This window comes from Calypte anna, chromosome 3 (assembly GCF_003957555.1).
Source record: "Calypte anna isolate BGI_N300 chromosome 3, bCalAnn1_v1.p, whole genome shotgun sequence".
Taxonomy (NCBI): Eukaryota; Metazoa; Chordata; class Aves; order Apodiformes; family Trochilidae; genus Calypte; species Calypte anna.
The window spans coordinates 111924587-111938927 of NC_044246.1; the positions used below are offsets into that span (position 1 = coordinate 111924587).

The 14341-nt window shown below is 49.7% G+C and overlaps 1 protein-coding gene across 1 annotated transcript in view; it reads right to left on the bottom strand.

Moving 5' to 3' along the window:
• Nucleotides 1-5002: 5002 nt before the first annotated feature.
• TRAM2 (translocation associated membrane protein 2) overlaps nt 5003-14341 on the bottom strand; it is a 13107-nt gene continuing 3768 nt past the window's right edge. The window contains exons 2-9 of the mRNA XM_030447590.1: nt 14169-14208; nt 11868-11926; nt 11120-11204; nt 10895-10965; nt 9865-9969; nt 9585-9743; nt 7078-7241; nt 5003-6323 (exon numbers count right to left, since the gene is read on the bottom strand). Of these exons, the coding sequence (XP_030303450.1) occupies nt 6250-6323; nt 7078-7241; nt 9585-9743; nt 9865-9969; nt 10895-10965; nt 11120-11204; nt 11868-11926; nt 14169-14208 (757 nt within the window). The 3' untranslated portion in view covers nt 5003-6249. The remainder of the gene's footprint in view (nt 6324-7077; nt 7242-9584; nt 9744-9864; nt 9970-10894; nt 10966-11119; nt 11205-11867; nt 11927-14168; nt 14209-14341) is intronic.

Below are 14341 nucleotides of genomic sequence, written 5' to 3' on the forward strand. Positions count from 1 at the left end.
AATGTTGATTTAAATCAGCTTTTCAGCTGTAGATTCCCACTTCCCCTCAGACAGCTGAATCTCCAGCTGACAGCTCCCTCCTACCTGTTCACCAAGGTCTCAGCTTTTCCTTTCTGGGCCCATTTTGTGCTGCTACTCACTCCAAGAATGGCTACAGCTCCCTCAGGTCCCCCTCCAATTTCAAAGCATCACTTGGCATTGCATCAGGTGCCTTCCAAGCAGCATTGCTGCACCTTCAGCAGCTTTGCCAGAGACCAAGAACTTAACAGCTGAAATCCCTGGGGCTTGCAGGCTGTACAAAAGGAAGCCACAAACTGGTTTCTGCACATGCTATGAAACTGTAACCTCAGCTCAATCCCAGAGCATCCCCGGGGGCAGCTGCAGAAACTCTACAATTTATCTCACCCTGAAGTATGCACCCCAACCACATCAGATAAATCTTGTTCTACAAATGCCCTTATCCTCCCCTCCCAAGGAGGGAGGCAGCCAGAGATAAGTAACTCAGAAGCTGCAGACATGGGGAATGGCAGAAGATGAAGCCAAACTGTTTGGGAAGATGAGGAACAGCCCAGTCAGGTGTGGTAGGAGAGAGGAGAACAGGTCCCAAAGAGCAGAGTGATCAAGCATCAGTGGACAGGAGCAATTGGAAGAATCTATGCCTTTTATTTATTTATTTCAGAAAAATACTTTTTGTTGAGTTTATCACAGAAGTCATTTAACAACAAACAACAACAAACAAAATCCGTACAAAAAAACCCAGAACAAAGAAAAAAACAAAAACAAAAACAAAAACCAAACCAACAAACAACAAACCTTAAGTGACAGGAAGAATAAAACAAACAGGATAAAATATCAGAAACTGTTACTTCCCCTCCACCCCCTCCAAAATTAGGAAATTTGCACTAGAGCATAAATATGGAAGAACAGATTGATTTTTTTTTTCCCCTCGAGTTCCTTTGCTGAAGTTTGGTCCGTTGAGCTCAACATAACCAAAGGAAAACCACGTGCCCCTGCCTGGCTTTTAAAAGAGCCACTTTTTCCCCACTGCCATCAAAACCCCACGTGCATCCACATGGCCAAGTAAGATGCTCCACAGCTGGAGCATGAAAACTGCCAAACCACCTCTTCCACACTCATCAGGTTTACCAGAAGGCTGGAAATCCAACCCCATCATCTCCATCAACTGCTGATACAAGTTGGGGTCCTTCTACCAAGATTTCATCTAAAGCAAAAGACTGAAGCTGTTGTAAAGCCCTGAAGCTATAAGGCTTCAAAAGTCACCTGGTGGCAGGGGGGGAGCATCCTAAAATAGTTGTTCTTCCCTCCAACCAGGAAGCTTACCAAAAATGTATTTTAAAATGGTGAGTTTTAAGGGTACAGGGACCTATGGGGAACTGGAAGTTGGCTTTCCTACAAACCCAAACACAGTGAGGAAGAAGAAAGAATTCTAACCACACACATACACACACACAAAAAAAAAAAAAACCAAACATTATGCAACTGTAATGCCCCAGAAGAGTCACTGAAAAATGACATGTGAAGTGCTACATCTGTTCTTCCTCTGCCCCTTTCTCTTCCCAAGCCCATTCCCCAGCTAAGATTAAAAAAAAAAAAAGAACTACTGCTGGTATTTCACAGCTCTTCTAGGCTAGGGCAGGAAAACACTCAGATTCACACCCAAACAAACCCATCACAGACTGCTCAATATTCCCCAACCTTGGCTAATGGGCACAGACTACCAGAGGCAATCTCAAGCCCACAGGAAGGATGCAAGTGAGAGCTTTGCACTGAAATTCAAGACTTTCAGTTTTCCATTGTCTCTTCCTGCCCTGTGGATGGAGAAGAGCAATCCTGGGTGGGGTTGGATCTTTTTCTGCAGAAGACACCAAGGGCTTGACAAGATGGGGCACCAGAAGAGCATCCACTCCAAGAAAGCAGACTCATGGCATCTTTGTATGCAGAGAGGTCAAGGGAAGACAAGACCACCAAGGGTTTGCAATGAAACTGGGTGTTTTGGGAAAGAAAAAGTTCTTTGGGATGAAGTGGAGAAATGACATGGACATTCAAGCAGTTTGCAGCCAAGGGATGGACAGAGAGAGGAGTAGCCTGTGGCAGCTCCTCCATCAGAGGTTGGATTGCAGAGCTCTGGGAGGACAGCACATCTTGCCTTACAGAAAAGGCTCATTTCAAAAACAAAAAAACCCAAATAATAAAAAACCCACAGTACAAAACAAAACAAAATCAAAAAACCTGCCAGGTTTGGGCACAAGAGGGGGATTTCTGAGCACTAAAAATAGAGGAAAGGTGAAAAAAAAAAAGCCTCATGATCTATACATTAAAAATAAAAACTACTGGAACTGTTTCCAAAACAAACTGTCCCTTTTACTGGTAACACCATCAAACAAACCCCACAAAAACATAGTGTGAGTTGGCCATAGGTTGTAAAGGGGGAGGAGCAGTTTGCAGCCAAGGGATGGACAGAGAGACGAGTAGCCTGTGGCAGCTCCTCCATCAGAGGTTGGATTGCAGAGCTCTGGGATGCCAGCACATCTTGCCTTACAGAAAAGGCTCAGTTAAAAAAAAAAAAAACAACAACAAAAAACCCCAAGAAAAACCCACAGTACAAAACAAAACAAAATCAAAATTTTAACTTGCCAGGTTTGGGCACAAGAGGGGGATTTCTGAGCACTAAAAATAGAGGAAAGGTGAAAAAAAAAAAGCCTCATGATCTATACATTGAAAATAAAACTACTGGAACTGTTTCCAAAACAAACTGTCCCTTTTACTGGTAACACCATCAAACAAACCCCACAAAAACATAGTGTGAGTTGGCCATAGGTTGTAAAGGGGGAGGAGCAGTTTGCACCAAGGGATGGACAGAGAGAGGAGCAGCCTGTGGCAGCTCCTCCATCAGAGGTTGGATTGCAGAGCTCTGGGATGCCAGCACATCTTGCCTTACAGAAAAGGCTCAGTTAAAAAACAAAACAACAAAAAACCCCAAGAAAAACCCACAGTACAAAACAAAATCAAAAAACCTGCCAGGTTTGGGCACAAGAGGGGGATTTCTGAGCACTAAAAATAGAGGAAAGGTGAAAAAAAAAAGCCTCATGATCTATACATTGAAAATAAAACTACTGGAACTGTTTCCAAAACAAACTGTCCCTTTTACTGCTAACACCATCAAACAAACCCCACAAAAACATAGTGTGAGTTGGCCATAGGTTGTAAAGGGGGAGGAGCAGTTTGCACCAAGGGATGGACAGAGAGAGGAGCAGCCTGTGGCAGCTCCTCCATCAGAGGTTGGATTGCAGAGCTCTGGGATGCCAGCACATCTTGCCTTACAGAAAAGGCTCAGTTAAAAAAAAAACAAAACAACAAAAAACCCCAAGAAAAACCCACAGTACAAAACAAAATCAAAAAACCTGCCAGGTTTGGGCACAAGAGGGGGATTTCTGAGCACTAAAAATAGAGGAAAGGTGAAAAAAAAAAAAAAAAAGCCTCAAGATCTATATATTAAAAACACCTGGAACTGCTTCCAAAACAAACTGTCCTTTTTACTGGTAACACCATCAAACAAACCCCACAAAAACACAGTGTGAGTTGGCCATAGGTTGTAAAGGGGGAGGAAAAGTAGCACAGGGATGAAGCACAGGAGAGGCTACTCCGGGACACAAGGCACTTGGGATACAAAGTGGAATAATGAGCTATTTCATGGACATGCAGGATCCTGGAAGTGGAAATGCTGCCTGGAGCAAAGCAGGTGGGGAGAGGAATCATTCAGCAGCCAGTCTGGGTTTTTTTGGGGGACTGTGTCACCTGTAAGCAGAGTCAACACCTGAGCTGCTGCCAGGCTGAGGCAGGAGGAGGTGGATGGGAAGAGACAGGAGAAAGGAAGAACCTTTCCCACAAGATCTTTTCCATGTCCTCCCTGACATAAAGCTCTTCTCCTCACATTGCACTCAGGCACTGTTGCTGCCTGTTGGAGCCAAAATTTCTATTTTCTACTCAGCAAGGGCTAGCAGGTACCATTCAAAGATACCACCAAGGGGATCTCTACTCCAAAGTCCCCTGAAAAAGGGGGAATTGCTCTCCCAGAGTCCTGTTGACATCTCCCACTTGGGACTTGGATGTCACAGGGATGAAGGAATAAGTGGAATTTGACCAACTATCCTCATGTCTATGCACATTTTCTCCCTCAGGAGCCTGGTGTTAGTTGGGGCTCAAGGAGGAGAAAGAGAGAAAGGGAGAAAAGACACCTCCAGAAGGAATTAAAATCATGACCCAACTCAAAAGAGGTGCAGAAAATCAACTGCCACCCATTGCCCAGAACACAAATGATGCTGAGGACTACTGCAAAAGCTTTGAGCTAGAATTGCACTTGGAGAGAGCTGGAGTCCAGCTGCCCAAAGCAAGGAAGAGGACCTCAAGACAAAGGTGGATGGACCTTGCCCCTGGCCTGCCTATGGAAAAGCACCCCAGCTCCCCACAACCCTGCACCCCCTCTTCTTGCCCAGCCATGGGAACCCATCACTTGCCTCCTCTTGCCATGGGGCAGGGGAACAAAAGCTGCAGATGGCTTCACTGCACGAGAGGCACCAACAGCAAAGCCCAGCTACAGGAACTGCTCCCGAGGAGAGCTGGGGGGGTGAAAGGTTCTATCACCTTCCTACAAAACCTAAACTGGGGTGTGGCACCCCAAAGAAGCTGTCCCAGGGAACCCCAGGCAGGAGATGCTGCTCCCCCCTCCCCAGGATAGGGGCAGCAGGTGGGGATCTGGGGTTGCCACGATTCTCCTGCCACCACGTGGAGCAGGAGCAAAGAGGGGAGAGTGGTCTGCAGCAAGAGATGGCCTCTGAGGTAGATTTGAGACAACTCCATCTGCCAACAGCTACGTGGCACAGGTCAGGCTTTTCCTAATGTGCAAAAGCCCTGGCTTCTTTCCCCTTCCCTGTCATCTCGTTCACAGCTCAAAGGGATGAAGGGGTTGGGTTTTTGTTTTTTGGGATGAAACCCTGCATTTGATAGCACCTTGGGTGGATACAAGCTCTGTATCCTTCAGAAACAAAGAGTGAAGCTGGTGGCAGGGCAGGGATGAGGAAGGTGAAGGCAGCAGCACGAGGGGGACAGTCCTGTTGATGCAAAACTCTTTGCAGCAGCCACTTTGTCACCTGGATGTGGTCACAAAGCCAGGAGAACACCAGGTCCAGGAGACACAAGCAAACTGGCAAAGAGCCTGGGCTGACCAGAACCAGGCCAGTCCACAAAACTGGGCAGGACTCAAGGTTTCAGGTGGACCTGAGGATGCTGCTGCCCCATGCCAAGGTCCTGTGAGCTGAGGAACCTCAAGCCCAGTTCTCAAGGCTGGGAGCTCCAGAAGAACCATGGAGCAGCTCACCTCCTGCAGCTAAGAGTAAGAGGGACCCAGCTGTACCAGAAGACCTGAGGCAAGCAAAGTCTAGGAGGTGGGTCCTATATTAAGAGGGAAATTCTTTCCCTTTTCTGCTGCCCAGCTCTCCAAAATGACCTCAAAACCAGAGGTCAGAAAACTCCCAACTTAACCAGAGGTCCACCATGAGACAAGACACAGTTTGAGGTCCCTCCGTCAGCCCCAGGTCTCTCTTTGCAGCATCCCCATCCTGCAGCACTTGCCAAGCACTGGCCAGATGTGCCCCAGGAGAGGCAACACTCACCCCAAAACCAACCCTGAGCCTCAGGGCCACAGAGCCCCAGCACATCCCCCCAGGAGCCTGTTCCCATAACAGACATGCGGTGCCTTCAAGCTGCCGTGGCCCTGACCCCAGGGGTTGGGGGGGCTCAGGGAAGCACCACAGAGAGAAGGGAGGAACGTGCTGTAGAAGAAAAAAAACAAGGATTGTTTGGAACCTTCTATGATGCATTTGTAACAATAACTCAAAATAACTGAACACTAAAGGTAGAAAAGAAAAAAAAATTAAAAAAAAATAATAAATTGCACGCTGATTTTAGATAAAATGGAGGAAGGCAAAAACCAGGAAGGTTGGGAAGGACTCCTATGGGGTGGTGGGGGGAAAGGAGAAGGGGAAAGGGACCTTTTTGGTTTTATTGCAAATGGTTCAAGAGAGCGAGAAAGGAAGGGAGGAGAGCGAGAGACACCTTGGGAAGATGAGCGGTTTCCAAGACGTTCGATTCGACGCTCAGGAGGAGTGGGAGGAGAGGCTGCTGCTCAGTCCTGGTATCTCGTCCTCCTCCCCAGGAGAAGACCCTTTCCTTCTACGGTGATTTCAGCTTCTTGGTCCGTGGTGAGGTGCCATTCTCTGCCTTCACCACTCCATTTTCGTGGTAACCTGGGGATGGAGAGAGAAAACTTTGTTCCTTGTGCAGGTTCAGACCTCCAGTTTAGGGCTGTTCAGCTCCAGAAGGACAGGGAAGTGCTGGAGAGAGTCCAGCCCAGAGCCACAAAGATGATGGAGGGAGTGGAACATCTCCCTGATGAGGAAAGGCTGAGGGAGCTGGGACTCTGCAGCTTGGAGGAGACTGAGGGGCAACCTCATTAATGTTTATAAATGTGGAAAGGGTGAGTGTCAGGAGGATGCAGCCAGGATCTTCTCTGTGATGTCCAATGATAGGACAAGGGGCAATAGGTGCAAATTGGAGCATAGGAGGTTCCACATAAATCTAAGGAAAGACTTTTGACCCTGAGGGTGAGGGAGCCCTGGCCCAGGCTGCCCGGGGGGGTTGTGGAGTCTCCTTCTCTGGAGACATTCAAAGCCCACCTGGAGCCCCAGGTCCCACCTATGTGACCTGCTGTAGGTGACCCTGCTCTGGCAGGGGAGGGGGTTGGACTCAATGATCTTTTGAGGTCCCTTCCAACCCTTAATTTCCTGTGATTTCTGTGATTTCACCCACTTGAAGATATCCTGGAAACATGGGGGAAAAAACCCTGCCACGGCACGAGCCCGCTGGGGACACCCTGGGCTTAGCACAGAGGAGAAGCTACCACCACAGCATCACCCACCTGGACAACAGCTTCCCTGGGGGATATAATGACCTAGGGGCCCCTCGTCACCCTGTGCCACCCACCCCAGCCCTGGTCCTCACCCGAGTCCCTCTTGAGCTGTTTGGTTTGCTGCTTGGCGCCAGCAGCCACTCGCTTCCGACTGCTCTGCTCGTTCCAGTATTCCCGCCAGCGCCGCAGCTGGAAGTGGATGAACCTCCACATCACCGAGGCCTGGAAGAGGCACACCAACAGCAGCACACTCATTCTGGGAGGGGTGGAGAAGAGGGAGGCTGAGAAGAGGAGCCAGGCCACCACCAAGCCCAGCTTTGCACCCGCACCAAGGCTGGTGGCTGGGATGCGTCATCCGTGTCCCCCCCCCTATTCCTCCAAGAGGTGAAGGAAGGTGTCATCATCCCTCCTGCCACCAACTCTGCTCTCCTGAGACTGCACCTGAAATACTGTGAGCCCCCAGCATGGGAAAGATGTAAAAACCTGTTGGAGAGGGTTTGGACAAAGGCCACAAAGATGATCAAGACGTGGAGCAGCTCTGCTCTGGAGCCAGGCTGAGAGTTGGGGATGTTCAGCCTGGAGGAGAGAAGGCTCCAGGGAAACCTTAGAGCACCTTCCAGTACTGGAAAGGTGGCTACAAGAAAGATGGGGAGAAACTTCTTATCAGGGTCTGTTATGATAAGACAAGGAGTGATGGCTTTAAACTGAAAGAGCAGAGATTTAGGTTAGAGAGCCAGAAAAAAAGTCTTCACCATAAGGGTAGTAAGACACTGGAATAGGTTGCTTGGGGAGACTGTGGAAGCTCCATCCCTGGAGTTGTTGAAGGCCAGGTTGGATGGGGCTTGGAGCAACCAGGGCTGGTGGAAGGTGTCCCTGCCCATGCAGGAGGGTTGGAACTGGATAAGCTTTCAGGTCCCTTCAACCCTAAACCTTCCTATGATTCTCTCTCTGCTTTCTGCCATCTCATGACCTCAGGGCAGCTGCTTCTCTTCCCCTTCTCACTACAAAGTTCTCAGGTGCTCAAGGCAACAATGACTCTTAAGATTTCAGGACAGGAAATGTAGTGCATGAAGTGATAGGATGAAGGGGAGCAGTTTTAAGCTAAAAGAGGGGAGACTGAGTTGAGATGTTAGGAAGAAATTCTTTGCTGTGAGGGTGCTGAGCCCCTGGCCCAGGTTTCCCAGAGAAGCTGTGGCTGCCCCATCCCTGACAGTGTCTCAGCCCAGGTTGGATGGGGCTCTGGGGCTTGGAGCACCCTGGGCTGTGGGAGGTGTCCCTGACCATGCAGGGGGTTGGGACTACATGAGCTTTCAGGCCCTTTCCAACCCAAACCAGTCTGGGATTCACCAAATAGAATCCTGCCAACCAGCACTGCCCAAACCACAGCTTGCATGGCCCAGGTAAGGTGTTCCCAGCTGCTCTGTACAACCAAATGTGGACGTGGCTGGAAGGAAGCCAAGTCCCCCAAATCCTCTGACAGGGGATAGTATGTCCATACATATGGAGAGTAGTCCATAGCCCTAAAAAGCTTGGAAATGACCAGGCACCTGGTCTAGCAACATCTGAAATTAACTTAGAGCTGTTGCAAGGCTCCCAGTCTGCACAGACAGACTGCAAGCCATGAGACCCAGCTTCCCATATCAACAGACAGTAAAAAATGTCCAAGCAGAAGGGAAAATGCCTCCTCATTGACCATGTCCCTGTAAGCACAGTTAGGGATGCAGCAGGGAAAGCCTCCAAGCCCTTCTCTAAGATAGGCTCACACTTTATCACTTCTCTCCATGGACAAATTCCTTGCTGGCTTGTCCCCACCATCATCTTTACTCCACACCCTTCCAGCTCTCCGGGACCTTCACCTGAGGTGCTGCAAGAAGAATGTGACAAGCAAGTCAAGGGAGGTCCTTCTGCCCCTCTGCTCTGCCCTGGTGAGGTCTCATTGGAGAACTATGTCCTGATCTGGGTTCTCTGATTCAGGAATGACAGGGAACTGCTGGAGAGGGGACAGCAAAGGGCTACAAAGGTGATGAAGGGACTAGGACATCTTGCTTATGAAGAAAGGCTGAGGAACTTGGGTCTTTTTAGTCTAGGGAAGAGAAGACTGAGGGGGATCTTATCAACACTTAGAAATATTCAAAGGTGGGTGTCAGTGGGATGGGTCCTGTTTGTTTTCTGTGGTGTCCAGTGATGGGACAAGAGGTAACGGGTACAAACTTGACCATAGGAAGTTCCATCTTAACACAAGGAGGAACTTTTATGCTTGGAGAGTGGCAAAGCAGAGGCTGCCCAGAGAGGTGGTGGAGTCTCCTCCATCTCTGGAGACATTCAGAACCCATCTGGACACCCTGCTGTTCAACCTGCTCTAGGGGAACCTGTTCTGACATAGGGGCTGCACTAGATGGTCCCTTCCACCCCTAACCTTCTGTGATTCACTAAGAACCTTGATCAGATCCCCACTGGCATTTCCAAACTCAGCAAAAGCCACCCTGGGATAACACAACCAAGGAACGTATGGAAGACGTGTCCTCGATTCAGTCGTCGTGTGAAAGGACACACACACACAAAAAAAAGAGATGGTAGATAGAGAAAGGGATATTCTTACCTGAAGAGGATATTGTTGAAGAGAAAGCTGAAGAAGTTCCCTCTCTCAGGGTCGAGGGCTTGGTTTTCCACCCGTGGCAGCCCAAAGCCAATGACCAGGATGTACAAGGTGAGGGTGAAGAGCCTGGTGACCACGAACACGACAGCCCAGACATTAAACCTGCAGGAGGAGAAGTCGAGGAGTTGGTAGGAGTACTCAGCTGGTAGGTAACAACCAGCCCCCCAACATGGCTCTCTTGGGCACCAGAAGATGGAAGCCAGGGCCATCTTCTCCTGCTTACAACTTCTCATTGTTCTCATCCGTGAAGTAGACCAGGCGGGCCATGTGGAAGAAGAATTCAGCCAAGTACTGCAACAGCAAGAGGATCAGCCCCAAACGGGTCAAGCTGGGAGGGAAGAAAAGAAAAATAGCATCACTGGGTTGGGCCAACTTCAGTCTTTCCTCTCCAGCATGTTCCCCAAAACACGAAAGCAGCCCAAACCCAGTAGCAGAGGTGGGATGGGTCCAACGCAAAGCCCCAACTGCTGGCACCACTGCTCCATGCACATGGAGGGTAAGAGCTTGGCTGTCCATGAGGTGCTGGGAGAGCACCCAGAGGTGGTTCCCACACCCAGGGGAGATGCAGCCCTCAGCCTGCATTCTGGGTTCCTAGTTAACATCAGTTTTGCAACACCCTGTGAACAGACTGCTTGTGCAGTCACATAACAACCCTTGGGTCATTCAACATTAGACATGGTTCTTGGGGACATTGGTTTAGTGGTGGACTTGGCAGTATGCTGGGTTCATGGTTGAACTGAAAATGACAGAATGGTTTGGGTTGGAAGGGACCTTAAAGCTCATCCTGTTCCAACCCCTCTGGCATGGGCAGGGACACCTCCCACAGCCCAGGGTGCTCCAAGCCCCATCCAACCCGGGCTGAGACACTGCCAGGGATGGGGCAGCCACAGCTTCTCTGAGCCAGTGCCTCATCACCCTCATAGTGAAGAATTTCTTCCTAATGTCTCATCTAAATTCCCCCTCTTCCCGTTTAAAGCTATTACCCCTTGTTCTTCAACTGTATGAACTTGAAGGTTTTTTCCAACCAAAGCCATTCTTTGATTCCATGACAATCACCTCTCTGGGACTGTGGAACCTTCTTGCCTGACTGCCCACAGCTGCAAGGTCAACTTCAACACCATCTCCTTTTTAAACACTCGCCTTTATTCCCCACAAACACTGAGGCTTCCGGGGTGACCTCCAGAAGGACCTATTCATCCCCTGAGCAGGGGGACATGGGGACAAGAGGACCTTGAGGCAGGTAAGAGACTCACTTGAGGAGGTAGGCACCGGCGATGTGCACTAGGTAGAGCGCGATGCACCTCAGCTGGCGAGGGATCTCCTCCTGGCAAGGGCAGAAAGCCACATGAAAACCCTCACCCTTCCTCACCCAACCTCTTCCAGAGCTTTTTCTCCCCAAAGGTGGTGGGAAAACCACCTCAAGCATCCCTCCCACTTCCCTCCCCCCATGGACCTGTGAGCTCCCACCCGGCTCTCACCTTGCGGACTTTTTGGAAGTAGAGCTCTGGCAGGGCGTGCAGCCAGTAAGCCAGCTGGCACAGGTAGAAAAACTTCACCTGGAACCTGAAATGCAGGGACAAGCCAACGTGAGCCAGCCCAGGGCATGGCACGACCCCAAAGACCCAGGCACAAGACCCCAAGGACCCAAGTACCAAGGAAAGTGCCCAACCGGGCAATACCCCCATTGCTTTGAAGCCCTGGGATTTAGGAGGCAGCATTTCTCAGCTGAAATTATATATATATGTTATTATATGTATATATAAAATCTGCATATATAATTACAATAAAATTGTAATTATTAAAAAATAATATATATATATTATTATATATATATGTTGAGCCACACCTGGACTTTATCCAGATGCTTCTGCAGCCATCTCCGTGCCCTCAGCAAACCTCATGCTTGTCAGAACCCAAGAAGGAAGGATCATCCCCCACTTGATATGCAAAATGCCCAGCAAAGCAACTTATTCCAGGTGATGCAGTTAGGAACAGCCAGGATGGGTAACCAAGCCCACCAGACCTTCCTTATGGAGGAAACCCTCCACAAAGACCCATCCCAGGGCCACAAATGAGATGCCCCATGTCCCCTGGGATCTCCCTGTAGCAGGGTGCATGCAAAGGGCATGCAGGGTGCTGTCAGCATCCTGGTCCCAGCCACAGGGAAAACTCAAGAGAGGAAGGAAGTGGTCAGCCCCAGAACAAGCTGCCCTGAGGAGTGCTTACGGAAGATAAACGTGGGGGTAGTTCTCCCACAAACTCCGAGGGTTTGATATGTATCCTTCCTGAAAAAGAGAAGAGAGGAAAGCCTTCAGGCAAGGGAAGAGGCAGCAAGTTGTAAGGATGGGGAAGACTGATGCTACAGAGGAACCAGGAACTGGGGATGGCCCCTGAGTCCTTTCAGCCTGAAGTAAAAACCATTTCTCAAGGCTCAGCTCCCCAAGGCTCAGTCACACTCAGGGGTCATTGAATCACTGAGTGGCTTGGGTTGGGAGAGTCCTTTAAAGGTCACCCAGTCCAACCTCCCCTGCAGTAAGAAGGGACATCTTCACCTGGATCAGGTTGCTCAAAACCCCATCAAGCCTGACCTTGAATATCTCCAGGGATGGGGAAACTGTTCCAGTGTCTCACCACCTTCATAGTGAAGAATTTCTTCCTAATGTCTGATCTAAACCTACCCTTCTTTTCTTTAAGACCACTGCCCCTCATCCAGTATCCAAAGTCCCTCCCCAGCTTTCCTGCAGCCCCTTCAGGCACTGGAAGGTGCTCCAAGGTCTCCCTGCAGCCTTCTCTTCTCCAGGCTGAACACCCCCAACTCTCTCAGCCTGGCTCCAGAGCTGCTCCAACCCTTGAATCTGGAGGTGTTCAAAAGATGGGCAGATGAGGTACTACAGTGGCTGATAAGGGGTTGTAGGGCAGACGGTTGGACTTGAGGTCTTTTCCAACCCTGATGATTCTATCATCATCTTCCTGGCCTCCTCTGGACTCACTTCAACACCTCCATCTCCTCCTTCTGTTGAGGATGCCAGGGCTGGACACACTACTGCAGGGCTGAGGAGTTTTTTGGATGTTCTAACCCAAAAAACTGGTGGGACAAAAATTCAAGAGTGAAAACAGCTCCTTTTGGAGAGGAAGAGGGAGGGAAAACCAAGTGGCATTGGAGAGATCTGAGTGTTCTGGCTGCTTGAAATGGTGACAGGGCCTCACTTCTGGTGGCTGTTGGGGTCCAGCTGTAGTCTCCAGCAACTCTGGGGATGGATGCTCAGGGGCAGGTCCCTTCCCCACTGCTCAGAAGGTCCTTCCAACCCTCCTTAGAGGACCTCTACCTCCTTCCAGGCCAGCACTTGTTAGGACCTGGGGAATAAAACTTTGGCCAAACAGCTGATGCTTCTGGTTTAGCTTCCTGTGCAAAGCCACATTGCCACAGAGAACTCCTCACCTCCCCCAGCCTCTCCCAACCCCAAAAAAATGACTTAAAGGAGACAGGTCCTAGGCAGGATGATTTTTCCATGCCAACATCTCTTTGCAAAGCCCAGAGCAGCACCCCTGGGGCAGGAGATGTGCGAGAATGGAACCAGAAAGGAACCTCATCCTCTAACCTGCCCTGCAAGCCTGAGACAAGAGGCTGTAGGAGAATGTAGGCAGATGGAAAATTAAACTATGCAATGCACATGATGCTGGGTTTTTTAGGTGTTTTCTGGTCTCCTTTCTCTTCAGAAGTGCTTATTTTTCCTTAAGGGATGCTTAGGTTGGAAATGGTGGGGAAGAAGCAACTCTGGACCATGCTGTGCAACTGGCATCTCACCCCTGCCCCTCCAGAGCATCCCTCTTGGAGTGCCCAACGCCCAAAACATCCTGTCCTGAAAGTGAGGACCTCTGTGGAACCAGGCTGAAAGCCTTCAAGCCCCAGACATGAGGGGTACATGAAACTTGAGCAGGGTGCTATGAAGAGAGGCTGAGAGTTGAGGTTGTTCAGCCTGGAGAGGAGAAGTCTCCAAGGGGAACTTAAGAGCATGTTCCAGTACCTGGAACTTTCCTCCAGGAAAGTTGGGGAGGGACTTTTACAAGGGCATGAGGTGATGGGATGAGGGGGAATGGTTTCAAGATGGAAAAGGGGGGATTTAGGATGGACATTAGGAAAAAATTCTTTGCTACGAGGGTGGTGAGACCCTGGTCCAGGCTTCCCAGAGAAGCTGTGGCTGCCCCATCCCTGGCAGTGTCTCAGCCCAGGCTGGATGGGGCTTGGAGCAAGCTGGGCTGGTGGGAGGTGTCCCTGCCCATGCAGGGCATTGGAACTGGATGAGCTTTAAGGTCCTTTCCATCCCAAACCAGTCTGGGATCCTAGGATTCAATGCAACTGAAGATATCCCTGCATTTAGCAGTTCCCTCTCTGTCATCTTCCCAATAGAGGGACCACAAAGAGAGGGATCCTCAACATCTGCCCATGAGCTGCACAACCCCCATCCAAAAAACCTCAAGGCACTGAGTGTAAATAAGAAGGAAAGAGGCTGAGAAAAGTGGCAGGACCCAGAACAGTGGATGGAGATGATGGGGCCACGCAGGATTTCTGAGGTCTCCATAAATATTTCACAGTCCATTTGCTTGTGCCTTGCATGAAGCAGGAGAAGGATCTCTCCAAACTGCAAAGATTCTCCATACTTGAACATTTAACTTGCTGAAATGTTGGCTCAGGGGCTGGC